Source organism: Nannospalax galili, unplaced genomic scaffold (assembly GCF_000622305.1).
Source record: "Nannospalax galili isolate Female #2095 unplaced genomic scaffold, S.galili_v1.0 scaffold1569, whole genome shotgun sequence".
Lineage (NCBI taxonomy): Eukaryota > Metazoa > Chordata > Mammalia > Rodentia > Spalacidae > Nannospalax > Nannospalax galili.
In genome coordinates this window covers 110,821-129,901 of record NW_008360051.1, presented here as the reverse complement: position 1 = coordinate 129,901, position 19,081 = coordinate 110,821, and the positions used below count along the sequence as shown (strand labels likewise).

At 40.6% G+C, this 19,081-nt stretch overlaps 1 protein-coding gene across 1 annotated transcript in view; it reads right to left on the bottom strand.

Moving 5' to 3' along the window:
* Positions 1 to 18,210, bottom strand: part of Tmem236 (transmembrane protein 236) — a 41,039-nt gene extending 22,829 nt beyond the window's left edge. Inside the window, exons 1-2 of the mRNA XM_008824105.1 lie at positions 17,954 to 18,210; positions 2,003 to 2,075 (exon numbers count right to left, since the gene is read on the bottom strand). Of these exons, the coding sequence (XP_008822327.1) occupies positions 2,003 to 2,075; positions 17,954 to 18,210 (330 nt within the window). The remainder of the gene's footprint in view (positions 1 to 2,002; positions 2,076 to 17,953) is intronic.
* Positions 18,211 to 19,081: the final 871 nt, after the last annotated feature.

Below are 19,081 nucleotides of genomic sequence, written 5' to 3'. Positions count from 1 at the left end.
ATATAGCCATCAGAATCGTTAAAATAAAAAGATTTTTCAGTGCAAGTGCTGGTAAAAATGTTGAAGTCTCGAGGCATTCATTCTCTGTTACTGAATTCTACACTACAGAAATCAGTATAGTCTTCCTGGAAAGTTGTTCGATGTAATCTGTTACACTGAATATTTGAATATCACGTGACCCATCAATTCTGCTTATGTCTATGTATTTAATCAGCTGAAATACATGCACACTGGTATAGCAAAAGTGTTCAGGCATGTTCTCAACAACATTCGTGCAAACTAGAAACAGCTGAAACTGTCTTCGAAAATAGAATTGATAGGGCTTTGGGTGTAGCTCAGTTGTAGAGTGCTTGCCTAGTGTGTGTGAGGTTCTGGGTTCAATCGCACACTGCAACAACAGCAGAATGAAACTGTAGAACTGGAACATAAAAGCAGTGTTAAGCAAAAGGTATACCTCGGGGGTAAAGCATGTGCTTGGCATGCATGATGGTTCAATCTCCAGCACCATGTAACAAATAAATAAATAAATTATAGCAGCTTCCAAAATGAAATAGTTGAGGAAACAGCAGTAGAAATGGATGGCCAATAGCTATATACAAAACATGAATTATCCTCACTTGCACTTTTGAATAAAATAGAAGATAACTGGACATTATGTAAATAATATATATAGTCTATAACTTGATTTTCCCTAGTAGAAAATTAAAAATAAGTAAACTACATTGTCATAGAAGTCAAAGTCAAAGTTACCTTTCAGGGGAGTAAAGAAAAGGGGTCACTGCAAAGAGCATGGGATGCAGGTGCTATGCTGCACTTCTCGACCTGAGTGGTGTTTGCACTGGAGTCTGCTTTATGGTTCTCTATTGATACTCTACATCTATGCTTTGAGCACTTTTATGTACATGTGTTACACTTCAATGACAATTTAATAAAAAGAGAAAGGAAAATTACACAATGCGTGAGACTTCTTAGAAAACAACCAAAGAGGCTATATCAAATTCCAAACATACCATCATTGCAGAGACTGGAGTTTTAGGGACTGCAGAGATGGCTCAGTGGTTAAGAGCACTGGCTACTCTTGCAGAGGACCCGGATTCAAGTCCCAGCACCCACATGCTGGCTAACAACTATCCATAACTCCAGTTCCAGGGGATTGGACACCTTCTTCTGACCTCTGCGGACATTGCAGGACATGAATGCACCTACCTACATGCAGGCAATACACTCATACACATAAAATGAAAATAATAAATAAAATATTTTTTTTAACAAACTGAAGTTTTAGAGTTCCTGGAAACTTTGAGCTACTGTGATCCTGTTCCCTAAAACTTTGCAAGTTGTGCAATGAGTAGAGTAGTGGCCCCTGACTTCCTTTGAAAATAAAGTTATAGCCTGTGAACTTTGCCTACAATAGTCCTGCCATGTGGACTGGTTGCCCATTGAAGTCCTTCTGAAGCCATATTTCATCAAATCATAAGGTTATTTTCAAATAGTTAACACATGCAAAGTATTTATCAATGGATAACTTATCAATGATAACTATGTAACAGTATAGATTGGCAGAAATTCTTTATCTTTTCAGACTTTGAAGTAACACTCTAAAGTAAAAATGTAATAGGTTGAATTTTAATTGAATGCTACTTTCCCCTCAATTTCAGAAGAAGATTGGTCCATTAAATAAATGTTACAAAATGTTTTTGCATTAGAAGCTAGAGAGGTGGATTAGCAGTTAACAGCATTTTCTGGTCTTGCAGAAGACTCCAGTTCAGTTCCCTGCACTCACTCCAGGTCCAGGGGAACCAATGCCCTCTTCTGGCCTCTGTGTGGGCACCAGGCATGCACATGGTGCACATACATACATGCAGACAAACACACATATGCATAAAATAAAAATCAATAAATCTTTAAAAAAATGTTTTTGGCATACTACTCTCTTGAATTTCAATAACAGGACATCTTAAAATATCAAAATCTTTCATTAGAAGAAATCAAAAGTCCATACCTCAGTCATAGCTATAGAGAAGCCAAAGCTGGGAAGTGTGGTGAGCACTACACACATCATCAGAACAGGTCTCCTAGCAAAGGAGAAAAAATGAACAACAGCAATAATACACAAGAGCAACAGTTCCTGTTCTATTTTCGCTAATGTTGCAGTTCCTGTTTCATTCATCTACCGTTTTTCTAAGAAGCTCACTGCTTCCTTATTTCCATTCCCCAGATGCTTGAGTATGGCAAAGAGGAACATGGGCAAAAACAGATTTATTTTCTCCAACAAAGGGTAAGAGATTTCCAAATAATCCAACTAATTAGTTAACCTCATCAGACTACTAAAAAGAATCAAAAAACAAGTGTGATGGTATTCAATGTTTCCATGATTCGTTACTTAGAATACTATCCAAGAGGTCAGGACCCAGGACCTAATGACCAACAGAAAAACAGAACAAAGATTCAAAAAAGCATGACTTTATCAAGCTATGGTTTTGGCATTTCAAAAAATACATTTGGGAATGATAAAGTATTAAAATTCAAATATCATTTTGAAAAATGAATTTTTTTACTTGAACTGAGAAAATATCATATGCATAAAAGTTATATAGTTTTTCCAACATTTTGGACCTCCTCTGAATCCTTCATGATGAATCAATCAATAGTGATTGACCTGTGAAAATAAATATGCTATATCTTATGACAGGGAAAATTTAAATGGATGTTTACAAGAGATAGTCAAAGTTTATTTGGGGGGGGGGGTACAGATACATACATGCCACAGCATGTATGTGGAGACAGAGGGTGTCAGTCCTTACCTTCCACCCTGTTTCTTGTTTCACCAGGGGTTAGCCAGACTAGCTGGCCCATGAGTTTCCAGAGAGTTGTCTCTGTCCCCTATCTCTGCATGGGAGCACTGAGTGTGGCTTTTTATGTGAGTTTTGGGGATCTGAACTCAAGTCATGCTTGCGGGAAAGTACCTGCTGAGCCTTAGCCACAGCCCATCAAAACTGTTTTACAATGAAATATTTATCTCCTCTTTCCTTAAATACATATTAATCATATTTACATGAAGTGCTCCTAAGTATAAGAAGTATTGAATAGCTTCAAATTATCAAGTTTCTCCTCACTTCTGTCATATCCCCTCTATCCTACACTCATCTTAGATATAGACATAAACTAGCAGGGGAGCCTACAGGTCCTCTGCTACAACCCAGGACAACAAGGCTAACACCAGTTATAATGGGATTTAAAATCAGTATTTCGAAGTAAATTATTTTGTTCTCTTAAAAAAATAAGTATTAAAAAGAAATTTGGTTCTCTCTCTCTCTGTGTGTGTATGTGTGTGTGTGTGTGAGAGAGAGAGAGAGAGAGAGAGAGAGAGAGACCCAAGTTCGTGTAGCACCAGGCTCCCTAAGCAACCGTGGCTAAGAGATGCACTGGGCCCTTTTCCTCTGAAAGAGGAGCATGTTGCAGAAACTATGCCTGAGCTCTTCTCTAAATTACCCCTTCAACCATCCCATCCACTCCCATGGTTTTAAATACTACCCACTTTCCCATGACAATACACAGTGACTTTTTTCCTGAGCTCTGATCTTAGACACCCAACTGACATCTCCACCTGGATGTTAAAGAGGCAATGTAGACTAAGCACATCTGAAAGAGAGCACAGTCCTCCCCCACCCTTATTCTAATGCATCACCGTATCCTGTCTGACTTCCTGACAAAAATCCACATCCAGTTCCCCCTCTGCTAACACTGTAGTTCACCGACAATCATCTACCTTCTGTAATTTTTCCTCATAGGTTTCCTGTTAGTGTTTCTATTTTGACCTAGCAACATTTTCTCTATATTTTAAAAATGAAGTCATATTTGTGGGGGGTGGAGGGGGGACACATGCATGTGACTGTATGCTTGCATGTGCCTTTGCACACACATATGGAAGCCAGAACAGGAGCCTCAAGAGTCCTCCTCTACTGCTCTCCACCTTACTGTCCTGAGACAAAGTCTCTCACTGAACTGGAAACTCACCATTTTGACTAGGATGGCTGGCCAGTAAAGTTCTCTGTATCCAACCGTCTCTACCCCAACAATACTGGGGTTACAGGCCCACACAAGCACCCATGACAAGCTTTTTACATGGGTGCTAAGAACTCAAACTCAGGTCATTTTGCTTGCACAGCAAGCTCCCTATGAACCATCCTGCCAGCCCCTAGAGTCACATTTTAAAAATGTAAACTGCCTCTTATCACTGCTCAGAGAATTTGTGCTTAATGAGTACAGAGGTTCAGTCTTGCAAGATGAGAAGAGTTTTGTGGACAGATGGTTGACAGTGACAGTAGCCAAGCAACATGAGTGAGTTTAATACCATTGAGCTGTACACAAAAATGGTTAAGGTCATAAATCTTACATTATGCATACTTTACTACAAAAAATATCTAATGGATGTGCAATGTAATTAAAAATAAAGCAGAACCTAATTACCCTAGCCTACATGTTCCACAGGCAATCGTTTTCCTTGTTTATCCTATCTTTCTTCATTTAAAATGGCCTTTTTTTCTCCACTTAACTTCAGCCATCCCAGCCCTCTGGTTCTCTTATGATCCCTCCAAGCCAGCTTCTCCTCAGCCGTATACCATCTGTTTCTTCCTCTTAGACTATCTGCCCTTTGCCTGGGCTCTCCACCATATCTGTTTGGATAGAGCCTACTCTTTATTACCATCTACCTCTCCCCCTTACGTTCATTTTCTACATTCCATCTACACATGATTTTGCGCATTCAGTCCTGCCTGAAATCCTGCTGGATTTTTTTCCATTTTTATTTTTTGTCTTTCTTCATTCCATGGTGTCAATTCGTGGTCACCAAGACTGAAGTTAGATTGTTTACTACTTCATTTCCAGCATGAATTAAATGGCATGTTTGCCAAAAATGCATCCTAAATGCCCAACTCCCCTGTACCTCATCTTTGCACAGATAATCCAGTTACAATAAGATTATTATGGTGGATCTGTGCCCAATAGAATATTCCTAAAAGACAGACTAACACAGAAGGAAGATATGGAAACATAAGGAGTGTGACAGTGAAAGCAGAAATCTTTGTGATTCCCATATTTGCCAAAGAATGCCATGGACTGCCAAAAGTCACCAGAGGCAAGAACACTGGTAAATAACAGAGGCTCCTTCACCTCCCTCAGAACTAGTCCTCTCAATACCTTGGTCTTGGGCTTCCAGACCCTACTACAGTGAATAATGAACTTATATATTCTAGGTGTGCAGCTGAGGATACTTTGTTTCAGCACGCCTAGGAAGTAAATAAAGGTTTTACCACTAGAAGAGAACATCTGAAAATGCAGGTTTGGGAACTGAGTGGACAAAGGCCGGAAGAGTTTACAGAGATGTGCAGTAGAAAAGCCTGAAATGCCTTGGAGAGATTGTTGGTGGAAACATATTGGTAGTGGAGATCCTAGTCAGGGCCTAGGAAAGAAATAGAAAAGCTCTAGAGAAAGTTTCTATCCTCTCAGAAACCAAACATGTTAACATGAGCCGAAAGCTCGTCACACACAACTCACATGTGTGAATGAAGGTGCTTCTGATGGGTAGGATACAAACAGGAGCATATTATTAGAAACTGAAAGAAAGGTGCTCCCTTTTGAAAGATGACAGAAAACAGGTGAAATGAGAACTTACGCATTAGTTACTGTTTCTTCACTGTAACAAAGTCCCTGATATAAACATAGTGATGGCAAATGGTTTATTTTGGCTCACAGTTTCAGCTCCACACCCGGGAGCAGGTACGGTCTTCAAAGCCCTGCCTCCAGTGGCCAACTCATACCAGCCATGCCCTACCTCCCAAAGTCTCCACATCTAGGAAGCAAGTGCTCAAAAGAGCCTATGGGAGAACCTTCCAGATCCAAACATAACAACTTGTGAGCAATAGACCACATATGGAGCCAAGGACATTTCTAAGCAAAGAATTAAAGGCACAGTCTGTTTACTCCTGGTTATTTATAGTAAAAAGTAACTGAAGAGCAATAAATTGAAAAAGAATTGTGTAGCCGGAAAAAAAAAAAAAAAGAAAGAAAGAAAGAAACTAGGAGCTGGAGAGATAGTTCCACGTCGTTAAGAGTACTGGCTACTCTTGCAGAGAACCCGGGTTCAATTCCCAGAACCCACATGGCAGTCAGCCGCAGTCTGCAACTCCAGTTCCAGGGGATCTGAAGCCCTCTTCAGGCCTCCACAGGTATTGTATGACACGTACGTACTTACATTCAAGGGAGATAATATACTCATATGCATAAAATAAAAATAAATAAATAAAAATTTTAAGAGAAACTAGAGTTTCAATGTTTGGAAAATTCTCAGTATATCCATATGGAACAAAAAAATAATAGAAACATCTTGAGAAGAGAACACCAAGATTGTGGATCCAGTCAGCAGAAAGCTTCGATGGAAGATAACAAATACAGGTTCAAACAAAGGAAGACTGTCAGGCTACTGGGACTCTGGAGAAGAAACCAGCTGATGGCTGGAAATATGTTATCCAAAAGGAGGGAAGAAAGACTCTGACTGGCACAGAGGCTAGACAGGCTGGTGCTGTATCTCCAGGTCCAGAGGTTTCCTCTATGAATTCAAAGAGTGGGGACCACCAACTAAGAACCAGTGTCCTGGTGGGCATAAAAGATGGGTCTAGTGAACCCCAGGATCCTGCCACAGAGAATCATTCTCAAACTTGAAAATCTAGTGGGATTTTCCCTCCTAGGTTTTGCACTTGCTTGGTACCTATGAATTTCTCCCTTACCATTTATCTCTTAAAGAAGGTCTGTTCTGCCCATCATTGTGTTTAGAAGAAGCCTACTTTTTGTTTGGTTTTACTGAGGCTCTGAAAGAGCATTTTGCTCTGGGCTAAATGATCCCCGAAGTCACACTCGTAAGTAATACAGATTATTTAGATGGTGAGCTTGGGCACTTTGAGTGGAAGTTTAGATGGGATTTTGAATTCAGAATTAATGCTGGAATAAATAAGACTTTTGGAGATGGTGGGATGAGGGAACCCACTTTCTGCATGGAAGGAACATGAATTTTGAAGGTTCAGAAAATGGAATGCTATGGGGTAAATTTGTGCCCCACTTATTTTTACGTCTCAATTTCTAGTACCTCAGAATATAAACTGAAAACGAGTTTTTACTAAGTTAAAATGGGATACAGGCTTGAGCCAGTACCTTGAGCCAGTATGACTCAATTTGAAAACAGACATGCACAAAAGGAAGACGAGAGGAAGAACCCAAGAAGAATGTCCTGTAAAGGTGGAAGTGTAGGTCAGAGTGATAGATCTACTACAGCCAAAGAACAGCAAGAGGGGCAGCACACCTACCAGACAGTTCCAGAAAGGCATGGAACACTTTATCAATTGCATCTCTCAGAGGGAACCAGCCTTACAAACACCTTGACTTCAGATTTCTAAGTGTTGAGCATTCTCTTTTGTTTTGTTTTGTTTTGTTTTGTTTTTTGAGACAGGACAGAGTGTTGCTATAGCCCCAGCTGGCCTGGAACTAACTAAACCAGGCTGACTATGAACTCACAGAGCTCTGCCTGCCTCTGCTTCTGCTGGGTGGGATTAAAGGCATGTGCCACCACACCTAGCTCTTAAGTGTCTAGAATTTTGAAATGACAAATTTCTGTTATGTCACTAAGCGTGTGTACTTTGTTACAGCAATTCTAGAATGGTACAGAACAGTAATTTTAGAGTAAGAGAATCTAAGCTAGAAATACCACAGACATGTCTTTCAATCTCCTCATGTTGAAACTAACAGAGGATGCAACTATTATGTACACAGCACAAAGGAAAAAACCTGTGAGCCTGGTGTCATTTGCAGATTGAAAAGGTGAAGGCGTGACGACTCCGATGGACATCTGCACTCAGCAATGAGAAGACTCTTCCAAGAGTGTTAACAGGACTGAGCTCAGCCACGATGGGTTAAAACTTCCTGTTTGTGCAGCAAGAATTCTGGCCCTGAGATTACTCGAGGAAGCTTGGTGGGCGGGGAGGTCAGATAATTTCTTCGGAAACAACTCTGCTCGGAAACTTGTAAAGATTCTCTTTTCCCTAACTCGTTAAGTCAACGTTTGCTGCCTGACTTTGAGGCTTCAGCACAGCCCTCCCCTCTACAATATCAGAAGTTCCTACTGTAAGCCAAGCACTGCAGAAAAGCATGGTGCTTCCATCACCCGAACCCCGGCCGAGGGCCTGACTGATGATGAAACCGGTGTTGCAGGTTGAATTAGTATCTGAGCTCTCACCCTAGGAAGTGAAGGAAGAGCTCTACCCCAGGTATTTCTAACTGCAAAACTCACACTCTGTTCCTAATGACTGCCACATCCCCTGTTCCTTTCTCTCTTCCAGCTCCTTTCTAAACAAGCTGGTTTTCTCCTACTCCTTATTTTAAAATGCATGCTTCCTTCCCCATCAGCTTGTTGTGCATCCTCATCCTTGGGGATATGGTCTACTCCCATCCCTCAAAACTTGGCTCAAATTCAGCTTACATTTTAAGAATAACTGTTCTGAAGCCTGAATCCATACTCCCTGCAGCCGGTCAAAACTGGAAACCCTCTGCATGAAAGGCACTGTGTGGACTGAAGGAACAAGCCAGGGAGGGACAGAGAGACTGAATTGTTTTAAAGGTGGGGACTGGGAGATAATTCAGTAAAGTGCTTGCTGGGCAAGCATGAGTTGAGAAGAAAGCCAGGCACTGTAGTGTGTCTCTGCAATATCAGCACTAGGGAGGCAGACAGAAGGATCTGGGGGCCTTTCTAGCCACCCAGTCTTTCTAAACTAGCCAGCTGCCAGTTCAATGAAAGATACTGTCTTTAAAAAAAGAAAATATGGTGGAGAGCAATAAAGAAAGAAGTCTGACGTCAGCTTTTGGCTTCACATGTGTGTGCGCGTGCACACACACATACACACCTCTGACCTTCACATGTGTGTGTCCACACAGGTGCACACACATACACACATAAAACAACCCCCTATTTTCATTATTAAATTGTGATGGTTATTTTTCTGGCTTAATAAAGGATGTATACAGAGAAATGATATAAAATCTAGTAATTATATAGTTTTTGTGGGAATGACTGGGGGAAATGGGAAAGATTCTTTGTAACAAGCCTTTACAAATGGAAATTTTGCATAACCTTGTAAACCAAGTTAATCATATTTTGAGAACATTTAGAACTGTGTACTCCCAAGAAAAACAATGTAATCAGTCCTATAATGATTTGGAATCTCAATGTGGCTAATTCTGACAAGCTAAGCTGAGCACGTAACTTTAATCTTATACCATGTTCCCTATTTGTGTCTCAGTTATGCTTCTGGCTCAGAACCACGCATGTGTGTGTGAGATGTGACAATGATGACATTGAAAACCTCGATGATATTGCAAACAATGTCTCCCCCACAAATGTTGCAAGCAGCATGGGGGCGCAGGTTGATGACATCTGTCTGCGGCTATCTATGCTGCTGAGTCAGCAGGATCAGTAAAGCAACTTCTTCCTTTGCAAAATGGCTGTCAAAGATTGTTCATGCCTTTTTTTGATATGCTGTTCAATAAATGAGAAGGGACCCTTTGCTAGACAGTTGGGTAGAATAGAAGAGAATAGAGTTTTGAGAAAACAGCTCTGAGAGAATCAGAACTCCACCACAGAAGATTGGGCCCACCCTTGGTTAAACTACTCCAAGACTGAAGTTCCTCATTAATGGGCCACCTGCCACAGAACTTTATATGATTTTCTATCCTTCTCCATGCTCAATTGTGTATTCTCTACAGAAGACCACAAAACATTTGAGGAAGCATATGACGCCTAATGTTGTGGGAGATTTCCCTACAGTCTCTTGGAAGTAGTACCAGAGAAGTGAATAATTTGTATAAAGAAACAGCCTAGTAGTCAAGGTCAAAGGGTAGATGGTCTTAGATAACAGACTAAGTCCTGGCACATGGTGACTAGAATTCCTGATGTCAGCTTGGGTACAAGCCTGCCAAGCAGTGACTGTCTACTCAACAAGTTCGTATTTAAAGGGGGACTGAGTAAATGGGAAAAGTGAATTGGAAACAAGTTCCAAATAGTTGAATTCATAGCTATCTGAACAAACCCTCAGTTTGCTTACATCCGTAGTGTAGACTAGTGGATCATCATGAACCTAAAGAATGTCTGGTAAGATCTTTCAGGCTAAGGCATTTGGTAGTGACTTGAGAGGGAATCAGGAGGAGAGATCACCTTGATTATGGAAAACACAAAATTGAATGGGCTACAAGCTTTCAAAGTGACACTGTTAAGATTCTAAAGGTTTCAATTGACTGGACAGGTGATTAAAACCAATAAAATAATATTGAATAGGGATAAGAGTAAACTACTGAATTCAGGTTAATAAAAACTTCAACTATGGGGGCTGGAGAGATGGTTCAGCATAACAGCACTGGTTGCTCTTACAGGGGACCTGGGTTCAATTCCCAGCACCCGCATGGTAGCTAACAACCATCTGTAACTCCAGTTCCAGAGGACTGACGCCCTCTTCTCACCTCTGTGGGCTTTGGATGACATGGGTGCTCTTACATACATTCAGGCAAAACACTCATATGCATAAAATAAAAATGATAAATATTTTAAAAAGTCAACTATGCATTCATTGGCTCATTCACACCAACTGTGCTAAATGCACCCTGTTCTAACAATAGAAAGATAACGATCTCTGGCCTTAATTTGCAGGCTTGTTGGTGTTGTCTAAGTACAGGATGAGGGAACCCCACATTGAGGGAAAATTTTCTAGAAGATCTAGTCAACAAGACCTTCAGATATGAAACTGGTGATACAGTTGCAAATGAATAGTATTATATAGATAATATCCATCAACAAAACCTCAGGATATCATATACAGACATTAAAAATCCAGCTGGCATCACAAGGACACTTCCGAAAAAGTGTAAGGCCCAGAAATCATGGGACAAGAGTGACTGATGGAATTCTGCACATTGAATAATTGAAGAGTTGGAGTGTGTCTAAGGACTACCTTCACATATCTGAAAAACCAGTGCAGATAGGAGAATGGAGCAATAGGGATGGGGAAACGGAGCAATGGGCAGAGCTCCTGGCCATGACCAAGTAAAGGGAGGTGAAGTCTTCAAAGAAGATCGGGAGGGAAGGTACACAGGAGCAGGTTTCACCTAAGCCTCAGGAAATAAGACAGATCATTCTCACAATTAGAGCCACAAAAACTACTACGCTCCCTATGAAAAAGAGATCAGGCTAGATGGTTTATCTGTATTGTGAAAAATAACTTAGAAACTGAACTGTAAGATTTCATCCAGTGTCTTAGTATTATGGGGACTCGTGTCGACATTCGGTTTTGAGAGCAAGTCCATTTTTAAGGGCCAGTGCTGATATCCAGAAATCTTTTCTCCAGAAGAACACAGCCATGGGCCACATAGTGACATCTCAGGCAATGACCAACTGCATGTATGACAGCAGTTGCAAAGATGACAACAGGGCTGAAAAACTCCTGCTACCCAGTAATGTCATAGCCAATGTTTGCTTATACCACTAGGATTTACTAGTGTATGTGTAGTGATGTAAACTATATATATATATATATATATATAGTTTATATATGGTTTACTTTCTCCTTGATGTTAACACATATACTGTACTGCCAATCATATAGAAGCATAGCACATACAATTTATGTAGAGCCTAGAGTACTAATTTAGTCATTTATTATACTCACCATGCCACACTTTTATTGTTGTTCTGCTTTTCAATTGTTGTTTATACTTTTTACTGTTGTTCTTCTACCTATTGAACAAGTTTCTGGGAATGGCTGGAGAGGTATGGAGGAGGGGAGTATGGAAGGCATGGTTAATGCAACAGAGGTGCTAGTGGATAGGAAGAGTAACAGCAAGCTACAGATGACACCAATTAACTGAGTATTTCAAAATAGCTAGTAGAGGGAATTTTGAACGTGCCTAGTACAAAGATAAGTAAGACATCGGAAGGACAGATGTGCTGGCTACCCTGATCCTATCATCACACATTGCAAACATGTATGGAAAACTTCAGGTACAAAACCTCAGGATATCATATACAGATGTTAAATAAAACTAGCTGGCATCCCAAGGACACTTCCAAAAAAGTGTAAGGCCCAGGAACCATGGGACAAGAGTGACTGATGGAATTCCGCACATTGAAGAGTTGGGGTGTGACTAAGGACTACCTTCAGTGATCTGAAAAACCAGTGCAGATACAGTAAGCTCAGAGAAGTCCCTCTGGGGACGCATCATCACAGAAGTCACAGTTTAGGAGAATGGAGCAATGGAGATGGGGAAACGGAGCAATGGGCAACAAGTGCATTGAAATGCCAGCCTGTATCCCCAAACATATGTAATTACTGTGTGTCCACTCAAACTAAAATATATTTAGTTTGAATTTTTTAATTAAAAAACTCTCTTTTATCTAGGTATGGTGGTACACATCTGTAATCCTAGAACTCTGGAAATGGGGGCTGAGGGACAGGAATATAATGAAATCTAGGCCAGTCTAGGCCACAAAGCAAGACCCTGTCTTAAAATAATAAAAATGAAACACAAGAAGAGGGGCATAGCTAGCTAACAGAACACTGGCCTACCATGCACAAGGCCCTGGGTTTGATCCCCAGCACTGCAAACAAACAAAAATGTCCCAAACACTATGCAGTGTGTGCAAAAGCCTCAGGTATCTCATGTTTATTATGACTCTTGAGACATCAAGAGATTTATTTTAGGGGCATTGACTGCTCTTGCAGAGGACTGAGTTCAGTTCCCAGCATCCACATGGTGGCTCACAACCATCTGTAACTACAGTCCCAAGGGATCTGATGTCTCTTGTAGCCTCTGCAGGCATTGTACACATGTGATGCATTTATGGAAATGGAAGCAAAATGCCCATATGCACAAAAATAAATAAAAAATAAATAAATGCACCGTAGAGGCTGGGGAGATGGCTCAGCAGTTAAGAGCACTGGCTGCTCTTGCAGAGGACCTGGGTTCAGTTCCCAGAACCCACATGGTGGTTCACAATCATCTACAGGTCCAGTTTCAGGAGAACTTGACACCCTCTTCTGGCTGCCACAGGCACTGCACGCATGTGATGTGCTTACATACGTGAAGGCAAAGCACTCATACACATAGAATTTTTTAAATTAATTAAATTAATTAAAAATACATTTCATTCTACCTTAAGACACAAATGACTGTCCTATTGACAAGGACTGGGTAGAAGGTGGGGAGCAAAGACACCAGGTGGTGTAGATGGCTGGAACCCCAGCAATAATTAACAAAATGCTCTTCATGTTTCCTTAAACAAACTCCAGGCAAATGCCAGACACTGACTATAAAAGAATATGAGGAACCACGAACTCAAGTCCATGGTGGTCCTGGAAATGAGGGCCCAAGTGGCATGAGATAAACAGCCATAGAGAGCAGAGAGCTGATTCAAGAGGGAAAAAGAAGAAATAATGGATTGTGGTGGGTTTTTGCATGTGGTGGGGAGAGAAGCAAAAAATAGCTCTTGCTTCTTTATGGTGTAGGGTAGGGTAGAGAAAGAAAACCTATAGTCCAGTATGATAAAGCAGGCCGCCTCTGAGGATACTGCCACATGGGAGTGCTCTTGAAGGAAGTAACTATAAGGCAGCAGTATGTAGTAACTGGTATCAGCCTAGAGATGTAGATAGTTGGTATGCTGCTTATCTAGCATGCATGAAGTCCTAGGTCTAATCCATAGCACTAGGTTAAACTTGGAGAGTGCATGCCTATAATCCAAAAAATCTGGGAGGCAGGAGGATCAGGAATTCAAGGTCATCCTCAGCTACATAGTGAGTTTGAGGCCAGTTCGGGATACATGAGCTCCTGTCTCAAAAAGCCCAGACTCATCATAATCATTATCATCACCACTCAAAATAATGATAATAATTACTGGTATCTTACTGGGAACAGCAGGCTGTTTTTCCTGTAGGTTATTAAGTCTGATCAGCAGGGTGCAGATGCCGCTCATGCCGTGTGTGTTATCAAATATCCTACTGCAAGACGTGATGTACTCTAAACTGTACTCTAGCCAGCACACTAGGGGCAACCGGTTCAACTACTTCTTGGTCATATGATCTCCTAACTTTTGTGCCTCAATTTCCTCGTTTATAAAAAGGATACTGTACTTTACTCTTAAGTATCAAGGTTAGGGAATTGACTGAACTGGTAGAGATCACATGTTTAGAATTACGCTTGGTTCATAGAAAATGTTTGGTGAAGATTTGTTCTGATTTTACTCTGATTACTCTTACCACTGCTCCATTGACATTGCCTGACAGATCACAAGGTAAAATCTCAACAAGCTAAAATACCACCCACAATATTGACGCCTTTCAAACTTCACCCTGCTCTGAATTCTCAGAATTCCTGACACATAATAGTCTGAAGTAGTTATATTATGAAAAGTTCAGGAGAATTCTTGAAATATCACTCTGGGTCCTGAGGCATTCTGGGAATTCTTACAAACCCTCCAGGACTGTCCTGTCCCCAGTGAGCCATTACTGATTCTCCAGGAAAGGGTCTCTCTCGACATTGCATAAGCATTGGGTATTTATAGAAGTTCCTGTCTTTATTCCACCCAGCCTTTCCCTAATCCATTTTGAAGATAGGCAATCAAAGAAGGAGCAATACTAAAAGAATGAGGAAGTGTTTAGCACCAAGTGAAAGTCCAGGCTCTGCTGTTGATTTAACATGTGTCTTAAGCTCCATGAAATGGCTTCCTCACTTATAAAGGGAAAATTACGGCCACTTGGTCAATTGACATCCCTGTCAGGCAGGTCAAAGAGAAAGGAAACATAAAAGCAATTGCATAAGTACAAAACAAATTTGAAGGTATTGAGATCATCATATTGAGTCTCATTATGTTCAAAGGGCCAAAGAGATCCTAAAAACTTCTCCAAGTTCCAGGAGTCCACCAATGCTGTCAACTTTTCTTTAGTTGTGTCAAGACTTCTTCCATTTCTCAGGATCGCTCTAAGGATTAAACATGCTCACATTTTAAATGAAATACTGAATTCAGCTTCAGATTGCTCTCACTGATGTTCACTGAGTGTTTACCGAGCCCAAGCCACTGTGCCAGAAACATGGTATCTGTCATTTTATACTGTTTCTTAAAACAAAACTCCAGAAAGAGAAACTAGATTGTTTGCTCTTGGGAAAATAGAAGTTCACATAATATAAACAACTCACACAATCAGTGTCAAAGCTGAGGTGTGAACCTGGGTCTGCTCTGTCTTAGCTGTGTTCTAGGAGAGCCTCTTTACTAACTCTTTGATCCCTCTCTCTAAAGACCAGCTTCAGAGGGCTCATGACCTCTCTCAGAGGAGTGCTCAGCCTCCTCAACATCAAATCTGTCAATGTTATGAATCTGTGAAACTTCATGTAAACAACTACTTATTTAGGTATTCAATAAAAATAATCTGTGATTTCAACCACGACTCTGTACAGTAGCAATCTTTTGAACCATTTTCATAAAAAAATAAAGTTTAACACCCTGTATATATGATGGTATATACTGTGGGAATCATATATAAATATTACTGAAATGCATGGCTTTGGGAGAAATAGATTGCAATGTCATTAAAGTGAAGCACATTCAAAATCAGAAAAAAAAAAAAAAGGAAAAATTGTATAAGACAGGAAACTGCAGAGTTGGGCAGATCTGGGCTTACACATCCCAGCCCTACCTTATGCTAGCCTTATCACTTGACAAAGTTAATCACCTTAAGTTTCTATTCTTGTCATCTATAACATGAGAACAGCAACAATTACACTTCACTGGGTTGCCGTAAAGTTTAAATTTAGCACCACTGAACATGTAAAGCACCTAGAAGTTGTTTCAGGAGCCGTTTCTTCTCTTTAATGCCACTGGAAGATACCTACATGATACTGCTTGTGAATGGGACTGTGAGGAAATAGTTTCAGGGTTCACTGAAACTATAGATAAACTGTCACCTATGTAAAACCACTTACAACACTTGTGGCCAGCCACACCCACAAACAGAAACTAAAGACTTGGAATGGATTCTGTGATAACAAACCAAGACTCTTTCATGCAGGTGGACTATTTGGACCAGATGTACAAAATGAGATTTGAACAGACAGCAATAACTGATGCAAATGTACCATGCTCTAGGGACTAGGAACAAAGGACATCTGTCCTTAATCTCAATTTCCCTAAGAGACCTTGTTCTGTAAAGAGCCAGTCTAGAATGCTGGTTGGAGTATCACGTTTGGAGTGAGACAGGCCAAAGGTCAAAGTCTGTTCTACCACTTACTAGTTGATTGACTTTGGGAAAGTTGCTTAATTTGTCTCAATATCAGTTTCTTTGGGAATCCTAATGATGCATTCATTAACAGAATGAAAAAAATCCATATATAACACTCAGCACACATGATCTGTGAATAGCAATTACAGTATAATACTAATCATACTGATAAGTTACTTGGGGAAGTGTGCTGTATGAATAACATTCAGAACATAAAGGGAATGGGATTTGAAGCAATGCGAATAAAACAACAACCTACCTAAGCCCCTTTTCTGGGGCTACAGTGGATTGGCTTCCTGCTGGTTATTCTTGGTGCCATTTGAGTTTCCATTATCGCTTCAAAGTCCTTGGCTCATCCAAGAATCTTGGACAGTCAAGGAACTCCTGGGGGGGGGGGTGCAGTGAGGAGGTGAGCCCAGCCCAGCTCTTAAGACATCCCTTTGGTGACCCTAGGGCTAAGGTCAAGGTTGGAAAGTTCCTACTCACCGCTGACAAAAGCTGCATCAACCACAAAATGGTTTACTTCCAGAAAACCCTTAGAAGCCCAACTCTTAGAGAACAGAAAGTCCCCTGACAAAGTTCAGGAGTTGCAATCCAGTGTCAGGACATAAGGCCTGCTTGGTGAACTCCGCCATGTTTCAGCTTGGTGTCAGCGTCCTTCCAAAGCCAATTCACTACCTGTACACCTTTCACATTTCTGCCCTAAATTATGTTGCAGTGCTCAGCCCCTCCATGATCAAATGTGCGCTCTCTTGTTCAGCTTTAAAGTAATAAATGAGTAAGGAAGAAAATTTAGCTTATCAAATACAGTAAGAAAGAAATTCCAGGTGAGTAAGAATCAGATCTGAAAATCTAGAAGGGAAAATACATTAGTAACAGGGGCCATTCGTTCTCAGTCCCTTCATAGTCAAAACTGCCAGGCAACCTAAAACTAAGGGCATTTGCTCATTTATTACACTTTTTTTTCCCCCTGAGAGTCAGGGTCTTGCTATGTATCGCAAACTCACCTGAAACTCTCAATCTCTCTGCCTCTTGACTGACAGTGTTGCAGACCTGTGCCACTACACCAGGCAACATCAAACCTTTATCTAAGATATTTCTGTATTATCTTAGAAGAACTTTTTCCCTGCAAGGGTTAACAGAATCTGCTAGCACCTAAACTAATCAGTTGCCTAAAACATCTTAGTTAATGAACGGTCAAATTATGCCTTAGACTTACAAAACGCAATGTAAACATTTAAAAACAACTGGTACTTTCAGTTTGGCACTAAAGTAAAATACTACGTTCTAATCTTTCCGTTATGATTTGTGTAGGACAACTTTGATAACCGCACAGTGTAGTGTACAGACAAATTATTGGCAACATTCAAGCCAGCATGTCTCATTAACATTTGTAATTTTCTATTGTCAGGAAAATGATCATAGCAGATGTAGAAGGTACTATAACATCAATACATTCACAAGCAATGACTGTAATGTCAGCATTAATCAGACATGCATTTGTGCTAAGTACACATGCTCAGCACACCTGTGCACAGCACGTCCCAGTGTGAAAGCAGGTTAGGGGTTCCCTGCTGATGAATTCGCCTACTTACCATCCTATAATTTTTTTGTAAAGATGATGGCTCTTGTATAAGAAAACTTTTGTCGGGACCCAAATTAACAGACTCACTGCGGCCACGTAGGCAATGGAACAGGAAACAATGAGCCAGTAATGTGTTCTGTCAGGCGTGCTCCTCGTCCTCTGATAGGCAGTGGCAAACTGTTCCATGATCACAAGGGTAGGAATGATGAAGGCCACAAACTCCAGAAGCTCAAACAGCACAAGCTTAACTATCTTCCCCGAAAACATCCTGAAGAACAGCAAGCTGCCAAGGATCCAGGGCTTCCCTATTGACTGGGAGCTGGGAGTGGCACGTGAACAGATACTAAACTAGGATCAAGTTCCTTGTACTCAAATCACTAACCAGTGGTTTTATTCTTTTATTGACCCTCATATGGTTCAATGATCTTCTTACTTGACAACCATGGTCTCTTAAAGAAACAGGGCCACTGCGGAGGTGACCAGTAGATGCATTGCCACATTCCTACTTAGAAGTCAGAGAAATTCAAGCACATCTCAGAACACCCATAAAAACAGAGATTTTTTTAAATCTGATGTTTACTGGTAATTTTAGCACAAAAGATATTTATATAATAGTCAACCCTTCTTAGGTCAGAACCACTAGGATAATATAATTTTGGAGCTAAAAAGAATAGATTAATATATCATATAAATAAGTAATAAATTACATCTCTTCTTCCAGTCCCCTGTTTTTATATCTAAGTAAATTCATGCAAACTGATACTCAAACCCAAATATTCATCTCAGAAGCAACTATTATTCTTCAAAGTGCCTAGAAAGGGAGTTTGAATTTGGTTTATCAATTTCCTAACCAGAATTCTGCCTGATACAATATTTATTCATTGCCTGGTGTGGTGTTGCACACCTTTAATCCCAGCACTCAGGAGGCAGAGGCAGGCGGATCTCTGTGAGTTCAAGGCCAGCCTGGTCTCCATAGCAGATCTAGGCCAGCTGTGGCTACAAGGAGACCCTGTCTCAAAAAGACCAAAGCAAAACAACACCACCAAAAACAATACTGATTCATTATTGAACACTAATTTGCATGTAATACAAATTTATGTTGCTTTGTTTCATTAGTCAGGAGATGCACATGGTATTA